The sequence below is a fragment of the Nanorana parkeri genome, unplaced genomic scaffold (assembly GCF_000935625.1).
Source record: "Nanorana parkeri isolate BGI_ZX_2015 unplaced genomic scaffold, ASM93562v1 scaffold1906, whole genome shotgun sequence".
NCBI classification, from domain to species: domain Eukaryota; kingdom Metazoa; phylum Chordata; class Amphibia; order Anura; family Dicroglossidae; genus Nanorana; species Nanorana parkeri.
In genome coordinates, this window is record NW_017308174.1 from 169,097 (window position 1) to 184,647 (window position 15,551).

At 46.4% G+C, this 15,551-nt stretch overlaps 1 protein-coding gene across 1 annotated transcript in view; it reads right to left on the reverse strand.

Annotated features, from left to right (window-relative positions):
• Nucleotides 1–5,190: 5,190 nt before the first annotated feature.
• The window catches only part of WDR25 (WD repeat domain 25), a 57,831-nt gene continuing 47,470 nt past the window's right edge, over nucleotides 5,191–15,551 (reverse strand). The window contains exons 5-6 of the mRNA XM_018572031.1: nucleotides 9,864–10,004; nucleotides 5,191–5,458 (exon numbers count right to left, since the gene is read on the reverse strand). Coding sequence (XP_018427533.1) covers nucleotides 5,237–5,458; nucleotides 9,864–10,004 — 363 coding nt within the window. The 3' untranslated portion in view covers nucleotides 5,191–5,236. The remainder of the gene's footprint in view (nucleotides 5,459–9,863; nucleotides 10,005–15,551) is intronic.

Consider the following 15,551-nt stretch of genomic DNA (forward strand, 5'->3'; position numbering starts at 1 on the left):
ATCATCGCATGCCCGCCCCCCTGAGGGGGGGCGTTCCGATGACTGCAATGAGGGGCGGGCTTCCGATCACTGCAATGAGGGGCGGGCTTCCGATGACGGCAAACAGGCAGTGTGAGGTTGCGCACACCGGCCCGTTCGGCAGTTGTCGACCAAGCACGACACTAACCCAGGTTTTCCAGCCTGCTTGTTCGACGGAAGACATGCGGCCGTACAGTAGAAACGGTTTGCACGCCTTCCATACACTTTGCGGTTATCGTACGATCGCGGGATTTCCCACGACTATCGTACAGTGTATGGGCACCTTGAGAGGGATTCCCAAACACACCCACTGCAGACCCCTGACACACCTGCTGTATCAAAGTGTCAGTACGAAGTTCAGAGGAGTTACTTCAGTCTCATTCAGACATACAAGGATTGTCGGTGGTCATACAGCAATCACTAACACAACCCTCCTGTGGCTTCAACAGAACTCAATGTACTCAAATGCAATCCGTCCGTATAGAAGAGGGAAAGCTGCACCGACAATAGAACCGCGTTCTACAATTGTCTGCAGAGCAAACATTTGTGAAAAGTACATTCTTAGAGGCATTTAAGAACAAAACACCTCCCACCCTACGGATAGGCACGTTAACAGTATTCATCGTACTGGTTGGCACATTTGGTAAATACCGATCACACTGTCAATCCAAATTCAAAGTACATTCTTCAAACCCGTGAATGTTACACCCCCCAGCGTATAGAGAGACTTGTTAATAGTATTCATCCTACTGGTTAGCACGTGTGATGAATACAGTTCACACTGTCAATCCTTAAGCTGGAAGGTGTAATATTCATAAATGGTTTGAAGAAGAATGTACTTTGAATTATTTTCTTCTCTACAAATAAAGGATGCGGTTCTATTGTCGGTGTAGCTTTCCCTCTTCTATACGGATGGATTGCATTTGAGTACATTGAGTTCTGCTGAAGCCACAGGAGGGTTTGTTACCGATTGCTGTATGACCAATCATATTCAGATGTACAATGACTGTCGGTCAAGTAACTCCTCTGACCTTAGTACTGACACTTTAATGCAGAAGATGATCTGTATGTAAAGTTCCATGCATTGCGTTTGGTCGGGAATCCCTCTCTTGTATTCAGGGCCGGATTTACTCTCTCTCTGCTGCCCCAAGGCCCCCCCTACCCGCCAACCTTCCCCCATGGAGAATGGCAGACCTGCATGCTGCATACAAAACAAGCGGTGGCTTCCCCGCTGTACATTTAGCTCTGCTTGCCCAAAGCAGGGCTAAATGTAAAAAAACACTACCCGCCCGGCACTGCATGTCCCGGGCATCTGGAGATAGGAATTCAACACTGCTGTCGCCCCCCTACTCCCTGCTGCCCCAAGGCCGGGCCTCGGTTGGCCTTGTGGGAAATCCGGCCCTGCTTATATTACCAATAAGAAGGCAAAAGGGGTTCCCAAATCACCAACACACCGGAGAAGGGTGAGCTGGTGTGCTAGAGCTAAAGTGAAATTTTAAAAATCCATTCAGGAACCTTAACTATTAACAACAATGGGGAGAATTTATCAAAACTTGGAGCAGCAGCTGTGCATGACAACCAATCAGCTTCTCTCATCTGTTTGTTCAGTTAAGATTTGAAAATGAGGCTGATTGGTTGCAGTGCACAGCTGCTCCAGATTCTGTCTGCTCCAGTTTTGATAAATTCCCCTCAGGGCAGGTTCACACCACATCCAGATCATCTCCAGACCAGAGTGTTTCCGGACCCAACATGCATCCTAATGTATCCCTAGGCTATTTCTGGCCTATGTTTATACCAGCGCAGTCTGTTCCAGACCAGACCAGAAAAATACTGCTAGTCTCATTTTGTCTGGTCTGGAATGCACTGGAACTGCGTGCAGGTTCACACCATTTTCCAGACCAGATCTGGTCCGGATAATGGTGTGAACCTGCCCTCAATGTATCTTATTTGTGTATCACTCGGCTGTAGATCCTCCAATCATCTCTGAATTGGTGCCGACACTGTCCTTCCTTCTGGAGGGGGGCTACTTGTGTTCCCCATGGTCCCTATGTGTGCTGTAAAGTAGTCACCGCTCCAAGCTCGCTCCTGTGATGGACTACAATCTCAGGTTTAGTTTACTGATTTGTATTGAGATTGTAGTCCATCCCGGGAGCCAGCTTGGAGTGTATTCAATTGCATGCGGACTGCCGCTGACCGATGCAGCTGCTGTCACCCTGTCCGTTAACATGAACGGGTACAGCGGCCGCATTTACTAAATGGGGACACCCGAGATTTCTGCCACAAGAATTCGTAGCTTCTTGCTACAGATATCCTAGAAGGCCTCGTGTGCATGCAGGCCATACACTGCTCACAGGGATTGGACGAAATCCTAACAGTGGGGGTGGCCCCGCTTGATAATAGTCGATTGCTGAATCAAAAATAAGTCGAGGCAACTGGACTCGCTGTATTTTTCTTGAAAATGTTTCACTGGTCGTCCGACCGGCTTCCTCAATTCAGAATGACTTGTACAAAAATACTCTGGGAACAAATATGGTGAATGTCGCTCCAATCCACATCATCTGTTAATCAGAACCCTGAGAATTTTTTGTACAGTGATTGCACCGAGTCGGTAAGGTCACAGGGTCTCTTTAACCACTTTGCCTTCGGAGCACTTTTTTCATTTGTTATCTAGAAAATGACTCAAAACCCCCCAAACACAGATATATTTTCCTGTGGAATCAAATGATAAATGTTGCAATTTTTTTTTGTTGTTGTACGATATTTGGTTAACAGTCTAAGAAATCCATATTTTCGGGAAAGAATACAGAGAAACTCGTTTTAGTGCACACAAATACATTTTAATCCACAAGTTTTCGTACAAAATAAAAGATGAGGTTAGGTAAATAGATAAATAAATATGTCACGCCTCAAAACTGTCTGCGCCCGGGAAACCACCAAGAATTACAGTACCCCAAAATATCAGTGTTTGGGGCAAATTTCGTCGTCAGTTTAGGGGTCGTCACAGACTGTGCTCGAATGGCTTTTCTGGAGGGATTTTGATAGCGCTGAATCTGGAAATGCTCAGAGTTGAACGCTTCTGGGTTCAAGTGCTGCAGAGGACGATGGGAATAGATGCATTTCAATGTGATCTCACCATCCTGGCTGTGTTTTTTTGTGGTCCCGGGCTCCCAGGAGCAAATGGGAGAGCCAGGGATCCAAAGTGTGGAGGTGGGTGGGATTTGGAGGGGGGAGCCCCAGGTGTGAGTCATGAAAAAGTGATTGGATGACTCTACAGCTTGGAGGTGCCAGACCTGTCTAAGTGCAAGGGGTTAAATAATAGCCCACACTCCAATACAAAAATAAAAACACCTGTAGAGAAAAGTAGGAAAAATGACTTCCCTTACGCACAAGAAAGGGTGGTGTCATGAAATAGGGATGCACCAATAACGGCTTTTCGGTATTGAGTACCGATCATTTTTTTTTCTTCGGTACTCGCCGATACCGGAAGTCCCATAAAGGAAGCCGGGTGGCATGCAATGACTCCTGATTAGCGGGGAAGCCGGCTCCCTCATTACCACGTGACGAGGAAGCAGGAGCCGGCTTTCTGGCCAATCAGGAAGTGGCGGGTAATGACCCGCCCCCCAGCTTCCTGTTTGGCCAGCTTCCCGACCAATCAGGAAGCTGGGCGGCATGTAATGACTCGCTGCCCGGCTTCCCAATTAGCTGGCTCCATGCTCCCTCATCACGATGTGACGAGGAAGCATGGAGCCGGCTTTCTGGCCAATCAGGAAGCCGGGGGGCGGGTAATTAATTGGCCAGTTTCCCGAACCAATCAGGAAGCCAGGCAGTGAGTCATTACACGCCGCCTGGCTTCCTGATTGGCTCCATGCTCTCTTGTCACCACTTTCTTACACTGTGCAAATGCATCCTCTTGCGAGATGTGGGAGGGTGACATCACCCTTTCCTAGGTGCTGTTGGTGGAAATCGGGTGCGCAGTGATAATGTCTCAAGCTGGCGTTGTCTAAATCGTCAGTCATCATTCAAACACATCCACAAACATGTATGACTTGTATATATGGACGCTTATGAACTAGGGTGTTAAAATATACAATCTTATATACACTTTGTACAAGCAGTAGATGCTACCTAAACCTAAATGGACTAGATTTTGTAATTTAACCTTTTGCTGAATTATTTAAAGTGCAAGTCCAGCCAAAACCTTTTCTTCCTGCATTATGGTTAACCCCTTAAGGAGAAAGGCGTTTTTGTTTTTATGTTATAATCCACATTTTAGGCCTGAAAATGACTTAAAACCCCCAAACATTATATATTTTCTGAAAGCCGAGACCCTGTAGAATAAAATGGCGGCAGTTGCAAATTTTGATGTTGCACGACATTAGCGCCAACTTATTATCAAACCCAAAAATATAGTCAAAAATGCACTTAAGTTAAATATAGTGCCCCAAAACACTATAGGAAACCATTTTTTTGGTAAAATATAAAAGATGAGGTTACAACGAGTAAATAGATACCCAACATGCCAGGTTAAAAATTATGTGCGTCCTTGAAACTGTGACAAATTTCAGTACCCCAAAAAGTCCATAGGCGACGCTTTAAAGGCCTCTACAGGTCATCAGTTTAGAGATATGTGTATATATCAGCCTTAGAATCATTGCTCTGACTCCGGCGTGCGCAGCGATACCCAACATGTGTAGCGCAATCATCAATGACAGCTGTGGGACTGGAAATGATGCAATACGTGTCGCTCCTGGTCCCATAGTACGTGGAGGGGGTTCAGCGAACAGATGTTCGCCGCTCTCCTCCCCAGCTTCCCGCCGACACCCGGCAAGCCGGTCCCGTAGGAGTGGCGGCGGAGCCCAGGAAACAAGGCGGGAGGCGTCCCGGTTACCGGATCGTAGAAGCGATCTGGCGGCAGCTAAGCCGCCAGAATCGTTTCTACCGTAAAGCAGTCGCCGGCTCGACAAAACGGAACAGTCTGTGTAACCCCTTCTGACTTCATGACGGGATTATCCCGTCATAGGTCGTGAAGGGGTTAAAGTAGGGAATTAGTGGACACTATGTTTTTACTGCTGTTCAGTGCTCCGCTACAGAGTTTTCCTGAAGACAGTCAGGACACTAAATGATGGTCAGGAAGTCAATGGCAGAGAAATAATAAAGTTTTGGCTGGACATACAACTAAAGCTAGGCAGTCAGGTCACACAATTGTTACAAAACACGGCTACTGCCAAACCCTGATCTGCCCGTCCCAGTGAGCGGTTGCCACGAGGGACGTCAGAACCGGGTGACAGTTGATACTGACACACGCGTTCCCGTCCCCAGGCAGAGATCTGACCATCTTTGAAGTATGATAATTGTAGAAATAGACGGAGCCGTCTGAACTTCCCGTGACGATAAGTGACCCATCGGGAGAGAACTCGCATCCCACGGCAAAGCCTTCAACCTGTAAGAGACACGCATAACAGAGCGTGAAGAAAAGATTCATGAGCTTGTCTGAGAATATCATCCGCTCCCCCTCATTGGGGACAAACAGAAGATGATCTTCATTCAGAAGTAATGTAGAGCATTGTCAATTCTGCCATTTACACCGACTGATGAATAACAAAAACACTCGGTTCCACTTGTTAAGTTCCTGGCTCTCGTACAATACAGAGGTTAGTACATTGTTCTTGTAGGGAACGCTCGTGGAATCCTAATCTCCTGTTGTGGGATTTTGCTGCAAAGGACAAACCAGAAATGTGACTTTTTCCCAGTTTCTTTACTAGGGATGCACCCATACCGTACCGATATTTATATTTGGTTACTCGCCAATACCCAGGGCTCGAAAATCCACTCGTCTGCTCGTCTGTGACGAGCAGACAGACCTGTACTTCTGGTAGCATGGAGCCGGCTTCCTGTGCAATTGGGATGCCGGACAGCGTGTCATCACCCACTTGATTGGCCAGGAAGCCGGCTTCCTGGCCAATCAGGAAGCCGGGAGGTGGGTCATTAACCATGGCCTGTTTGGCCGGCTCGATGTTGATTGGCTTCCTGGCCAATCAGAAAGCCGGGCCACCAGTCATTACCCACGGCCCCGATTCCCGATTGCCCGGCTCCATGTTTCCTCGCGGCACTGCCCAGAAGTTGCGGTATCGGGGATAAGTATCGGAACATTTGGGCCAGTATGAATACTCGCCCAAATACTCGGTATCTGTGCATCCCTATTCTTTACCATTTTTTCTTCTTCTCTGGACTGCTACCATTCTCGCCTAGAATCAGAACACAATGACGTGCTCTGCTCCTGGGATATCCCCGACATATATCCCTGGAGGCTGCAGGAGTAGGGACAGCGGGGGACGAGATGGAAACCAGCTTGTGTCAACAGCGCAAAGCAATGGTGCAATGCTAGGTTTGCTAGGCAGGTGAGTATGTGAATTGAGAACAACACTGAACAAAAAGGTAAGGAGGGAATAAAAATCCGAAGGGGGAGAGTAACAACGCCGCTGTGTTTGTATGCAATACAAACAGTGTGGTCACCATTTTGTGCACATGTTAAAATGCACATTTTAATCCCCCCTTCCCCAATGATATATGCCACATGATATTAGTGCAACTGTTTCTCAAACCCAAATTTTCAGTATAACGTACGCTAAAGGAACTCCCACGCTACCCCATGCACTGCAAGGGTCAAGGAGGTGGAGGAAAATAATAATAGATATACTCACCTAATCCTCTTAGCTGGTCGGCTCTCAAGTCCAGTCCGTATAGCCTTTGTCCCCCTCTGCTGCAGCAGTCTAAGGTCCCGTAAATCATGACGTTCTTTACACAGTGTATAGAACATGAGCACGTCGAGGCACATTCTATTTGCTGCAGCGTAGGAGACAGGCTGGACGGAACGCTGTCACCGCCGGCTGGCTCCAAAGATCAGGTGAGTAATGCTTTTTTATTTTCCTCTCTAGACACAAACGAGCCGTCAACCTTTGCAATGTAAGGGTAGCCCCACTGCAAAGGTTAATCATAATTTTTCCCGGAGTTCTGCTTTCATTTTAGCCCCAAACAAGCACAATATAATCCCAAACTTTTTCGTAAACAATAAAAAAAAATTAGAAAGATGTGGTTTATCCAAGTAACTAGATAAACATGTCAAACGTTAAAATTGTGTGTGCCCGTGAAATGACTACACACTTTGGTGTTCACAATTGTCACACAATGTGCTTCGTCAGCTTCTTCCCCCAGGCCACAGCAGTTTGGGAATAAGAGCTCTGAACCCGGAAGTGACAATATGCTCATCGCTTCCGGGGGGTAATTCATAGGAGGGGAGATCAGTGAACAGATGTGTGCTATCTACCACTGCTCCACCCGCCATGCCCATCCCAAGTCTGTGGAATACATGGCATGGGCAGTTAGGTGGCACTTTTGGGGGGTATAGAAGTGATCGGGCAGCTGTAAATCACTGCTAACCAGCTGACATTTATAAACAGCGCTGGTAGACAAGTGGGTAAATAAAAGGAAATAAAATTCCCACCGCTCATTACTTAACAACTGTAACATGAATAAAGCAGTGTCTCAGTCTTCTCTGCAACGCCGTGATCTTCACTCCTCCGTGACAGATTCAGTATAAAATTAAACATTTCCTCCAGTTGAATCCATCAAACCAAATATTAACTTGTATTGCTATGCACAACAGAAGCAGTCTGCTCTCGCGTTTACTGCCACAGGTAAAAGTGTTTGGAGGAGCTCACATGTAGACAAAGAGCTGGAAGTGAATAATAGATGAACGAGCCGCCAATTGCGGCGCTGCCAGGTACAAAGTGTGGCTTATATTTGGGATCTCTGTCTATATCCCCCAGGCAGTCATCTGATGTGCGGAACGCTTACTGAACCTCTCCTGTCAGGTTTGAATTCTGAAGTATAAACTATTACGACTTTCTAATGGTGGAGCTGTTTACATTCCTAAATATATAACCTATTAGCAATTCTGCCTCCGCTGGTGAAGCTGTCAGGGCTGCAAAGATGCAGATCAGCTGATGCCCGGGACCAGAGACTTATGTTAAAGGAGAACTATGAGGGGAGTGCTTTTCACTCACCTCATAGTTCTAGCCGACCTGTGACAATGAGACTGTCACAGGTCGGCTCAGTAGATCGAGAGGTGAGCGAACACATACCGGCGTTCATTTTGCTTTGATAACAGATCCCAAAGATCAGCCCCTAAGGGCTTGTTCACACAGAACGGTAGCTGCTGGACCGCACCGCAAACGCTCACAAAACTTCCCCCTGCATTCTGGGGCGGGAGGGGGCGTGGTGGTGCCATTGAATTCGACGCCCCCCTCCCACCCACAGTGCGATCAGACGTGTGGTGAAACATTGCCTGCGTTCCTTTCCACCGCAAAAGCTAAAAATAGAGCGAGCAGCATTTTTTGCGTTTGCAGTGGAATGGAACGCAGGCTATGTTTTGCCAAGGGTCTGCGGGCGGGCGGTGTGTGGAAGCGATGCCATTGAATTTAATGCATCGCCCCGCCCCAGAACGCAGGGGGAAGTTATGTGAGCGATTGCGGTGCGTTCCAGCAGCTACTGCTCTGGAACCCACCGCAATTGGTATGAACAAGCCCTAAATGTAGAGTTTATCTCAAGGACGAGCCAAAATGTAAAGCTTGGCAAAACTTTAATTTCTATTATGTTGTGTTCTCGCAGTAAAGCTGAAGGAAACTGACCCAGTAGCATTTAAAAGGAGAACTATGAGGTGAGTGATTTCCACTCACCTCATAGTTCTAGCCGACCTGTAAGCAGCTCTCTATATACTGAGCCTAGGGTGACGGGAGGACGCTAGTTTGTGTCCTCCCGTTACCCTAAGGAGAACTATGGGGGAAAGCCTTAACCCCATAGTTCTCCTTTAAAGTACTTTACTAGGCGAACATGCTTCGTGTACAAACTTAGTTACAGGAAAAGCAAAACAAAACATACATACAGGCTGCTACAAACAAACATACATACACATGCAGCCACTACACTATCCTTTCTAGTACATGTCATGGTTTGCATTCCAATAAAAATCTAATGGAACACAAACTCAACTCCATGCCAAATGCACCTGCCAATAAATTCTGATGATCTCAGAAGCGCCTTAGGCCTCATTCAGAGGGGGCATACACATCCTTGGAGCGTGCACGCCTGTAAATGGGCCGATCCTGGGAGGGACAAGTGCTGCCTGTTCTTCCCTGTGGGAGGACGGGCTGTACCCTATCATCCGCACTTCTGTGAGGCTCCGGGTGTCCACACTTGGATGCAGACAGTGTGCATCCAAGTGTGAACACCCAGACCCGCACAGGTGTGCAAGTGTGGGCGGGCGGATGACAGCGTACAGCCGCGTCCTCTCATAGTGAAGAACAGGCTGCTACATGCAATTACACACAGCACCTGTCCTTCCTGGGATCGGCTCGTTTACGGGTGTGCATGCTGCATTAGGTCTTAATGAGGTCTTAAACTGATTTCATCAGCACAAGGCCTTAAAATGAATCTGTGGCCAGGCAGTGGACATTCAAGTGTTTTCACATGCCCTCACTGACCATTTTAGCTGCAGGCACTGTGTAGCAGTTCATCTTCAAAAGGTCACAGAAGCACTGAAATCATTCAAGCCAAATCTCTCAGCTTCCTGCGCCCAATAATGAATCGGAAGCTCTGCTCCTCCCTGGGACACCTTGCTATCTGGTTTGTGATACCAGCCCCCCCCCAACCCCCCACCCTGGACCTATTACACCCCTTCCATCCCAGATGTGTACACATTTTCTGCCTTTCTATGGTTTAAAAAATAGCCAGTAAGTAACAAAATACAGTAAGTACACTCAGTGTAGAGAGAGAACATAGCACGTTACCTTGTGTCCCTCATATCGCTTTCTCTTGTTCATTTTGTAGGGGCGCTGAGTAGAAAATAAAGCAATGTAGTTGCCATTAGTCTGTGCTATGAATACGTTCTCCTTTGGGTGCAGGGCGAGGCTTGGACAGGTGTATCGCTCCTGAAATACAATATTTTTTATACAGCATAAATGAAAGGTAAAATGTTAAACTGTCCTTGTACTATGCAGTATAAATTAACATCAACTGGCAATAGTAGAAACCTACGGAGAGGCACTGACAGTTTATGTGTGTCCCCATCCATCTATCTCTCCATCTATCTCCATTTATCTTCCCCACCCTATCTATCTCCACCTCCACCTATCTCTCCCTCCCTCTCTATCTCCATCTATCTCTGCCTCCCTCTCTATCTCCATCTATCTCTGCCTCCCTCTCTATCTCCATCTATCTCCCCCACCCTCTCTATCTCTCCCTCCATCTCTATCTCCATCTATCTCCCCCACCCTCTCTATCTCCATCTATCTCTGCCTCCCTCTCTATCTCTGTCTATCTTTCCCACCCTCTCTATCTCTCCCTCCCTCTCCATCTATCTCCCCCACCATCTCTATCCCTCCCTCCCTCTCTATCTCCATCTATCTCCCCCTCCCTCTCTATCTCCATCTATCTCTGCCTCCCTCTCTATCTCCATCTATCTCCCCCTCCCTCTCTATCTCCATCTATCTCTCCCTCCCTCTCTATCTCCATATATCTCTCCCACCCTCTCTATCTCTCCCTCCCTCTCTCCATCTATCTCCCCCACCCTCTCTATCCCTCCCTCCCTCTCTATCTCCATCTATCTCCCCCACCCTCTCTATCTCCATCTATCTCTGCCTCCCTCTCTATCTCTGTCTATCTTTCCCACCCTCTCTATCTCTCCCTCCCTCTCCATCTATCTCCCCCACCCTCTCTATCCCTCCCTCCCTCTCTATCTCCATCTATCTCCCCCTCCCTCTCTATCTCCATCTATCTCTGCCTCCCTCTCTATCTCCATCTATCTCCCCCTCCCTCTCTATCTCCATCTATCTCTGCCTCCCTCTCTATCTCCATATATCTCTCCCACCCTCTCTATCTCTCCCTCCCTATCTCCATCTATCTCCCCCACCCTCTCTATCACTCCCTCCCTCTCTATCTCCATCCATCCACATCTCTGTGTCTATTCATTCTCTCTATTCCCACCTTCTACCCACATCTCTGCCCACCCCTCTCTATCCCAACCTCCATCTATCTCCATTCATCCCACTGTCTAGTTCTTTACATTCATCAATATCTCTGTCTATTCAGTCTCTCATTCCCGACCCATATGTTGTGTTTCCATTCGTTTCAGCTTCCCCATCTCCATCCACCCTTATCTCTCCATCCCACCCTATAACTCACGGTCTCTCTCCACACTCATCTATCCCTCTATCTCAATTAACCCCTCGGAGCTCATTCAGAACTCTAACTATCTATTCTTCTCTCATTCATTCCACCGTCTATCTCTGTAGTGAATATATATTACATCTGAAATCGATATACATAGGGAGTTTATTTTAATCCCCCGCTGAGGGACCACTAGTTTTTCTGTTTGTTTTTTTTTATTTGACTGGAGTTGGAATTATACAGAATACAATATATTAGTAATATATATATATATCTTATACATATATAAAGATTTTCTTGATATTTACAAATGCAATTCTTTTGTATAATCTTATGATGCATTTTATTTATTGATGATATTTACACTGTATTTTCTAAATTATGTCAACTGTTCCGATAGCTCACTGGTCTGTTTATATATTTATTGCAGACCTTGTAGAAGGGGACACAGATCCCTTGTTTCCTGTACCTCTTCCATAAGTACGGGGCCTACTTGAGTTTGTTTTGGATGCGAGCACTGCCTATCCTAATAGAGTTTTCTACTCCATTCGTTTACAAAACATATGAAGTCCCAAAAGCTTTACGCTGTTGATTGAGCAGCCTGTGACTTTTGCTTTTGTAACCTGAACCTGGAATTGAATTTTTTTTACCGTCTATGTCCATCTGGGGACGTATCTGTATTCCCATCCATTCTTCTACCTTTCCCCATCCATCTCTCTTTCTCCATTCATTCACCTCTCTCTCTCTCTCTCTCTCTACACCCCATCCCTTCCTCCATCCCAATCCATATATCTATCTGTATCCATCTTTTCACATCCCTAACCTTATCCATCCATCTTCCCATCCCTATGTTTTCTACCATCTCTCTATCTCCATTCATCCACCCCTCTCTCTCTCTCTCTCTCTCTCTCTCTCTCTACACCCCATCCCTTCCTCCATCCCAATCCATATCTCTATCTTTATCCATCTAATCACATATTCACACCTCTAACCTTATCCATCTGCCCATCCCTGTTTTCTACCATCTATGGATATATCGGTATTCCCATCCGTTCTTCTACCTTTCCCCATTCATCTCTCTATCTCCATTCATCCGCTCTCTCTCTCTCTCTCTACACCCCATCCCTTCCTCCATCCCAATCCATGTATCTACCTTCATACACCCCATCCCTTCCTCCATGCCAATCCATGTATCTACCTTCATACACCCCATCCCTTCCTCCATGCCAATCCATGTATCTACCTTCATACACCCCATCCCTTCCTCCATCCTAATCCATATATCTATCTTCATCCATCTATTTACATCTCTAACCTTATCCATCCATATTCCCATCCCTATGTTTTCTACTATTTCTCTATCTCCATTCATCCACCCCATCCTTTCCTCCATCCCAATCCATATCTCTATCTTCATCCATCTGCCCATCCCTATCTCCATCCCTTCATTGATTACCATCCATCCGATTCACCATCTCCATTTCTCCCTCTTTAGAGACGTCTCAGACAACGACGGTGACATTCTGGTTGTCTGCTAAGGGTACCTAGCGAATAAAGAGAAGCAGCCACAAGTGGAAGCACTGCAACTCTGTCTCTGAAACACAAGCCTGTATATTGCATACCTTGTACATACAAAATATGAAACGTATGTAATTTCGAATAAATCTCCAATTATTCAAAATGATTACTCAATGGAACTATATGCAGCTTTTCCTTTAACCATCAACCTCAATAACAAAAATGAACAACTCAACACTTGTCTGAATCACATCTCTCCTACTCATCCTCATAGGAGGCTGTGTAAAAAGAAATATGGGAGGGCTGTCCCCGCTAACATGCTTATTCTCTAACTGCTTTATTACTGACCAGGAAGAAGAATTGTATAAAATAAAATGAATGTAAACCCTAACAATGAACTTCTCTTTTGGTCTCTTTCTTTCTCTGCTAAATACAATTGCAAGTGTTTTGTTCTATCTGTTCAATAATGGGGGAAAGATACCCTATTGATCCTGCGCACAAGGAGGAGACATTGAGATGAGGAGGGGTTATAGAGATGAGAAGGAGAAGATGAGGGGTTATGGAGATGTGGGGAGGTTATGGTGATGAGAAGGAGATGTAGGGAGGTTATGGAGATGAAAAGGGAGGAGATGAGGAAGGGTTATGGGGATGAAAAGGGAGAAGGGGATGAGGAAGGGTTATGGGGATGAAAAGGGAGAAGGAGATGAGGGGAGGTTATGGGGATGAAAAGGGAGAAGGAGACGAGGGGAGGTTATGGAGATGAGAAGGGAGAAGATGTGGGGAGGTTATGAAGATGGAAAAGGAAACTGGGAAGGGTCATGGAGATGAAAAGGGAGAAGGAGACGAGGGATTATGGAGAAGGAGACGAGGGGAGGTTTTGGGGATGAAAAGGGAGAAGGAGGCAATATGGAGATGAAAAGGGAGAAGGAGATGGGAGAGGTTATGGAGATGAAAAGGGAGAAAGAGATGGGTGAGGTTATGGAGATGAAAAGGGAGAAGGAGATGAGGAGAGGTCTGTGCTATTTGTAACCCATCAGAAATGAAAGATGCAGTGCTGACATCAGGTGTTTAGGAATTAACATGTTGTCATGCCAAAAAGGAAGATAGGAAAACACTGGCACATCAACAGCTATTGTTCTGTACTTGCAGCATATTTAAAGGGAGAAAACATGGGAAAATGGGCATGTATTCCAGAGAGGTACAAAATAAACCCTTTTTCTGGGTCGGTGACAAAGTACTGGGGCTATTCAATAAAGAGGACAGCCATTGAAGTAGCTAGACATGGTCAGTCTTGCCCCCCAATCTGCCTCACCTCACCCGTATGGAGGGAACAACAATGGCAGCCTCCCTTTTACCTTCAAGGTGCTGTATTTAAGTTATGTTGACATGAAAGTCGAGACTACCTCTTTCTCTACTTTTCTAGCGAGAGGTTGACGCATGTTGAATGTAGACATTTAATAAACCCTCAAGAATCACAATCAACAAATAATCATCACAACAGTATCACGCTCCACTTTGAAAAGGGGAAATATTAATAGATTCTACTACAAGAGTTATTTTCCACATGGCAGGCTCTACAGTGCAGCTCATTATAGAGAGAACCATCAAGGTTTCACGTAGGCGTCACTCAATTGTGAGCGAAAGTACTTTTTTCTAAGAACGATTTTTAATGGGTGATGTTCTAGAAACCAGATAACGAAACATTTTTGGCCTTGTACACCGAGGTGGTGTAAACAAAGATGGCTTCATCTGTGACATGGTGCCAAGGTCAGCTTCATGTTAGCAAAAGACAAGCCCGTTAAAAGAGAACTCAAGCAGACTCTGCACCTTAGCAGTAAATGTAATCAGGGCCGGATTTACTCTTCTCTGCTGCCCCAAGGCCAGGTTCCTCAATGTGCTATCCTACCTGCCAACCCCCCAGCCCCATGGAGAATGGCAGACCTGCAGGCTGCATACAAGTGATCTCGATGACATCGCCTGGATCACTTGTACAAAACAAGCGGCGGCTTCCCCGCTGTACATTTAACTCTGCTTGCCCAAAGCAGGGCTAAATGTAGAAAACAACTATCTGCCCGGCGCCCGGAACTGCATGTCCCGGGCATCGGGAGATAGGAATTCCACACCCCCTGCTGCCCCGAGGCCGGGCCTTGGTTGGCCTTGTGGGAAATCCGGCCCCGAATGTAATGCTGGGAATGAGAAGGGTGGGGAAGGTAGATGTACTTCCAATTGATGAATATTTTAGTGTATTTTCGAGGTGTCATGTTTAAAGAGGAGCTCGGGGCAAATAAAAACCTACCCCCGCACTTGAAAATGTTCTTCGTTATCCTCACATCCAATGCAAGTCAATGAACCTGCAGTACACGTAATGATGTTGGTGGTCCTTAGACTGCCGAAGCCCGGGGGAGAAGGGGATGCTGGGACCGGTCTAGCAGGCCAGAGGAAGCCAGGATCAGATCAGCAATTCTGTTTTATTTCAGCCCCTAGATCAAAACGAGCACTAAACCCCTGCAGAGTGCAAGGGTAGACCCACTGCAAGGGTAAGTTTTTATTTGACCGGAGTTCTTCTTCAAAGAGACTATAGCATTTAAAAGAAAAAAAGACTGCAGCAGACATAAAGTGCTTGCATCTAGAGGTGTCTGCACATATACCTGCAGCTTCATCACTTTATGATCATGGCAAAAATTGCCCACTTCATTCTGCCACCTGCAAATTCCCATTGGCCTGTGAAGCAATGCATCATAGTAATAGGCCAATAGGAATACAAGCGGAGTGGCAGGAAGTGGCCTGCCCCG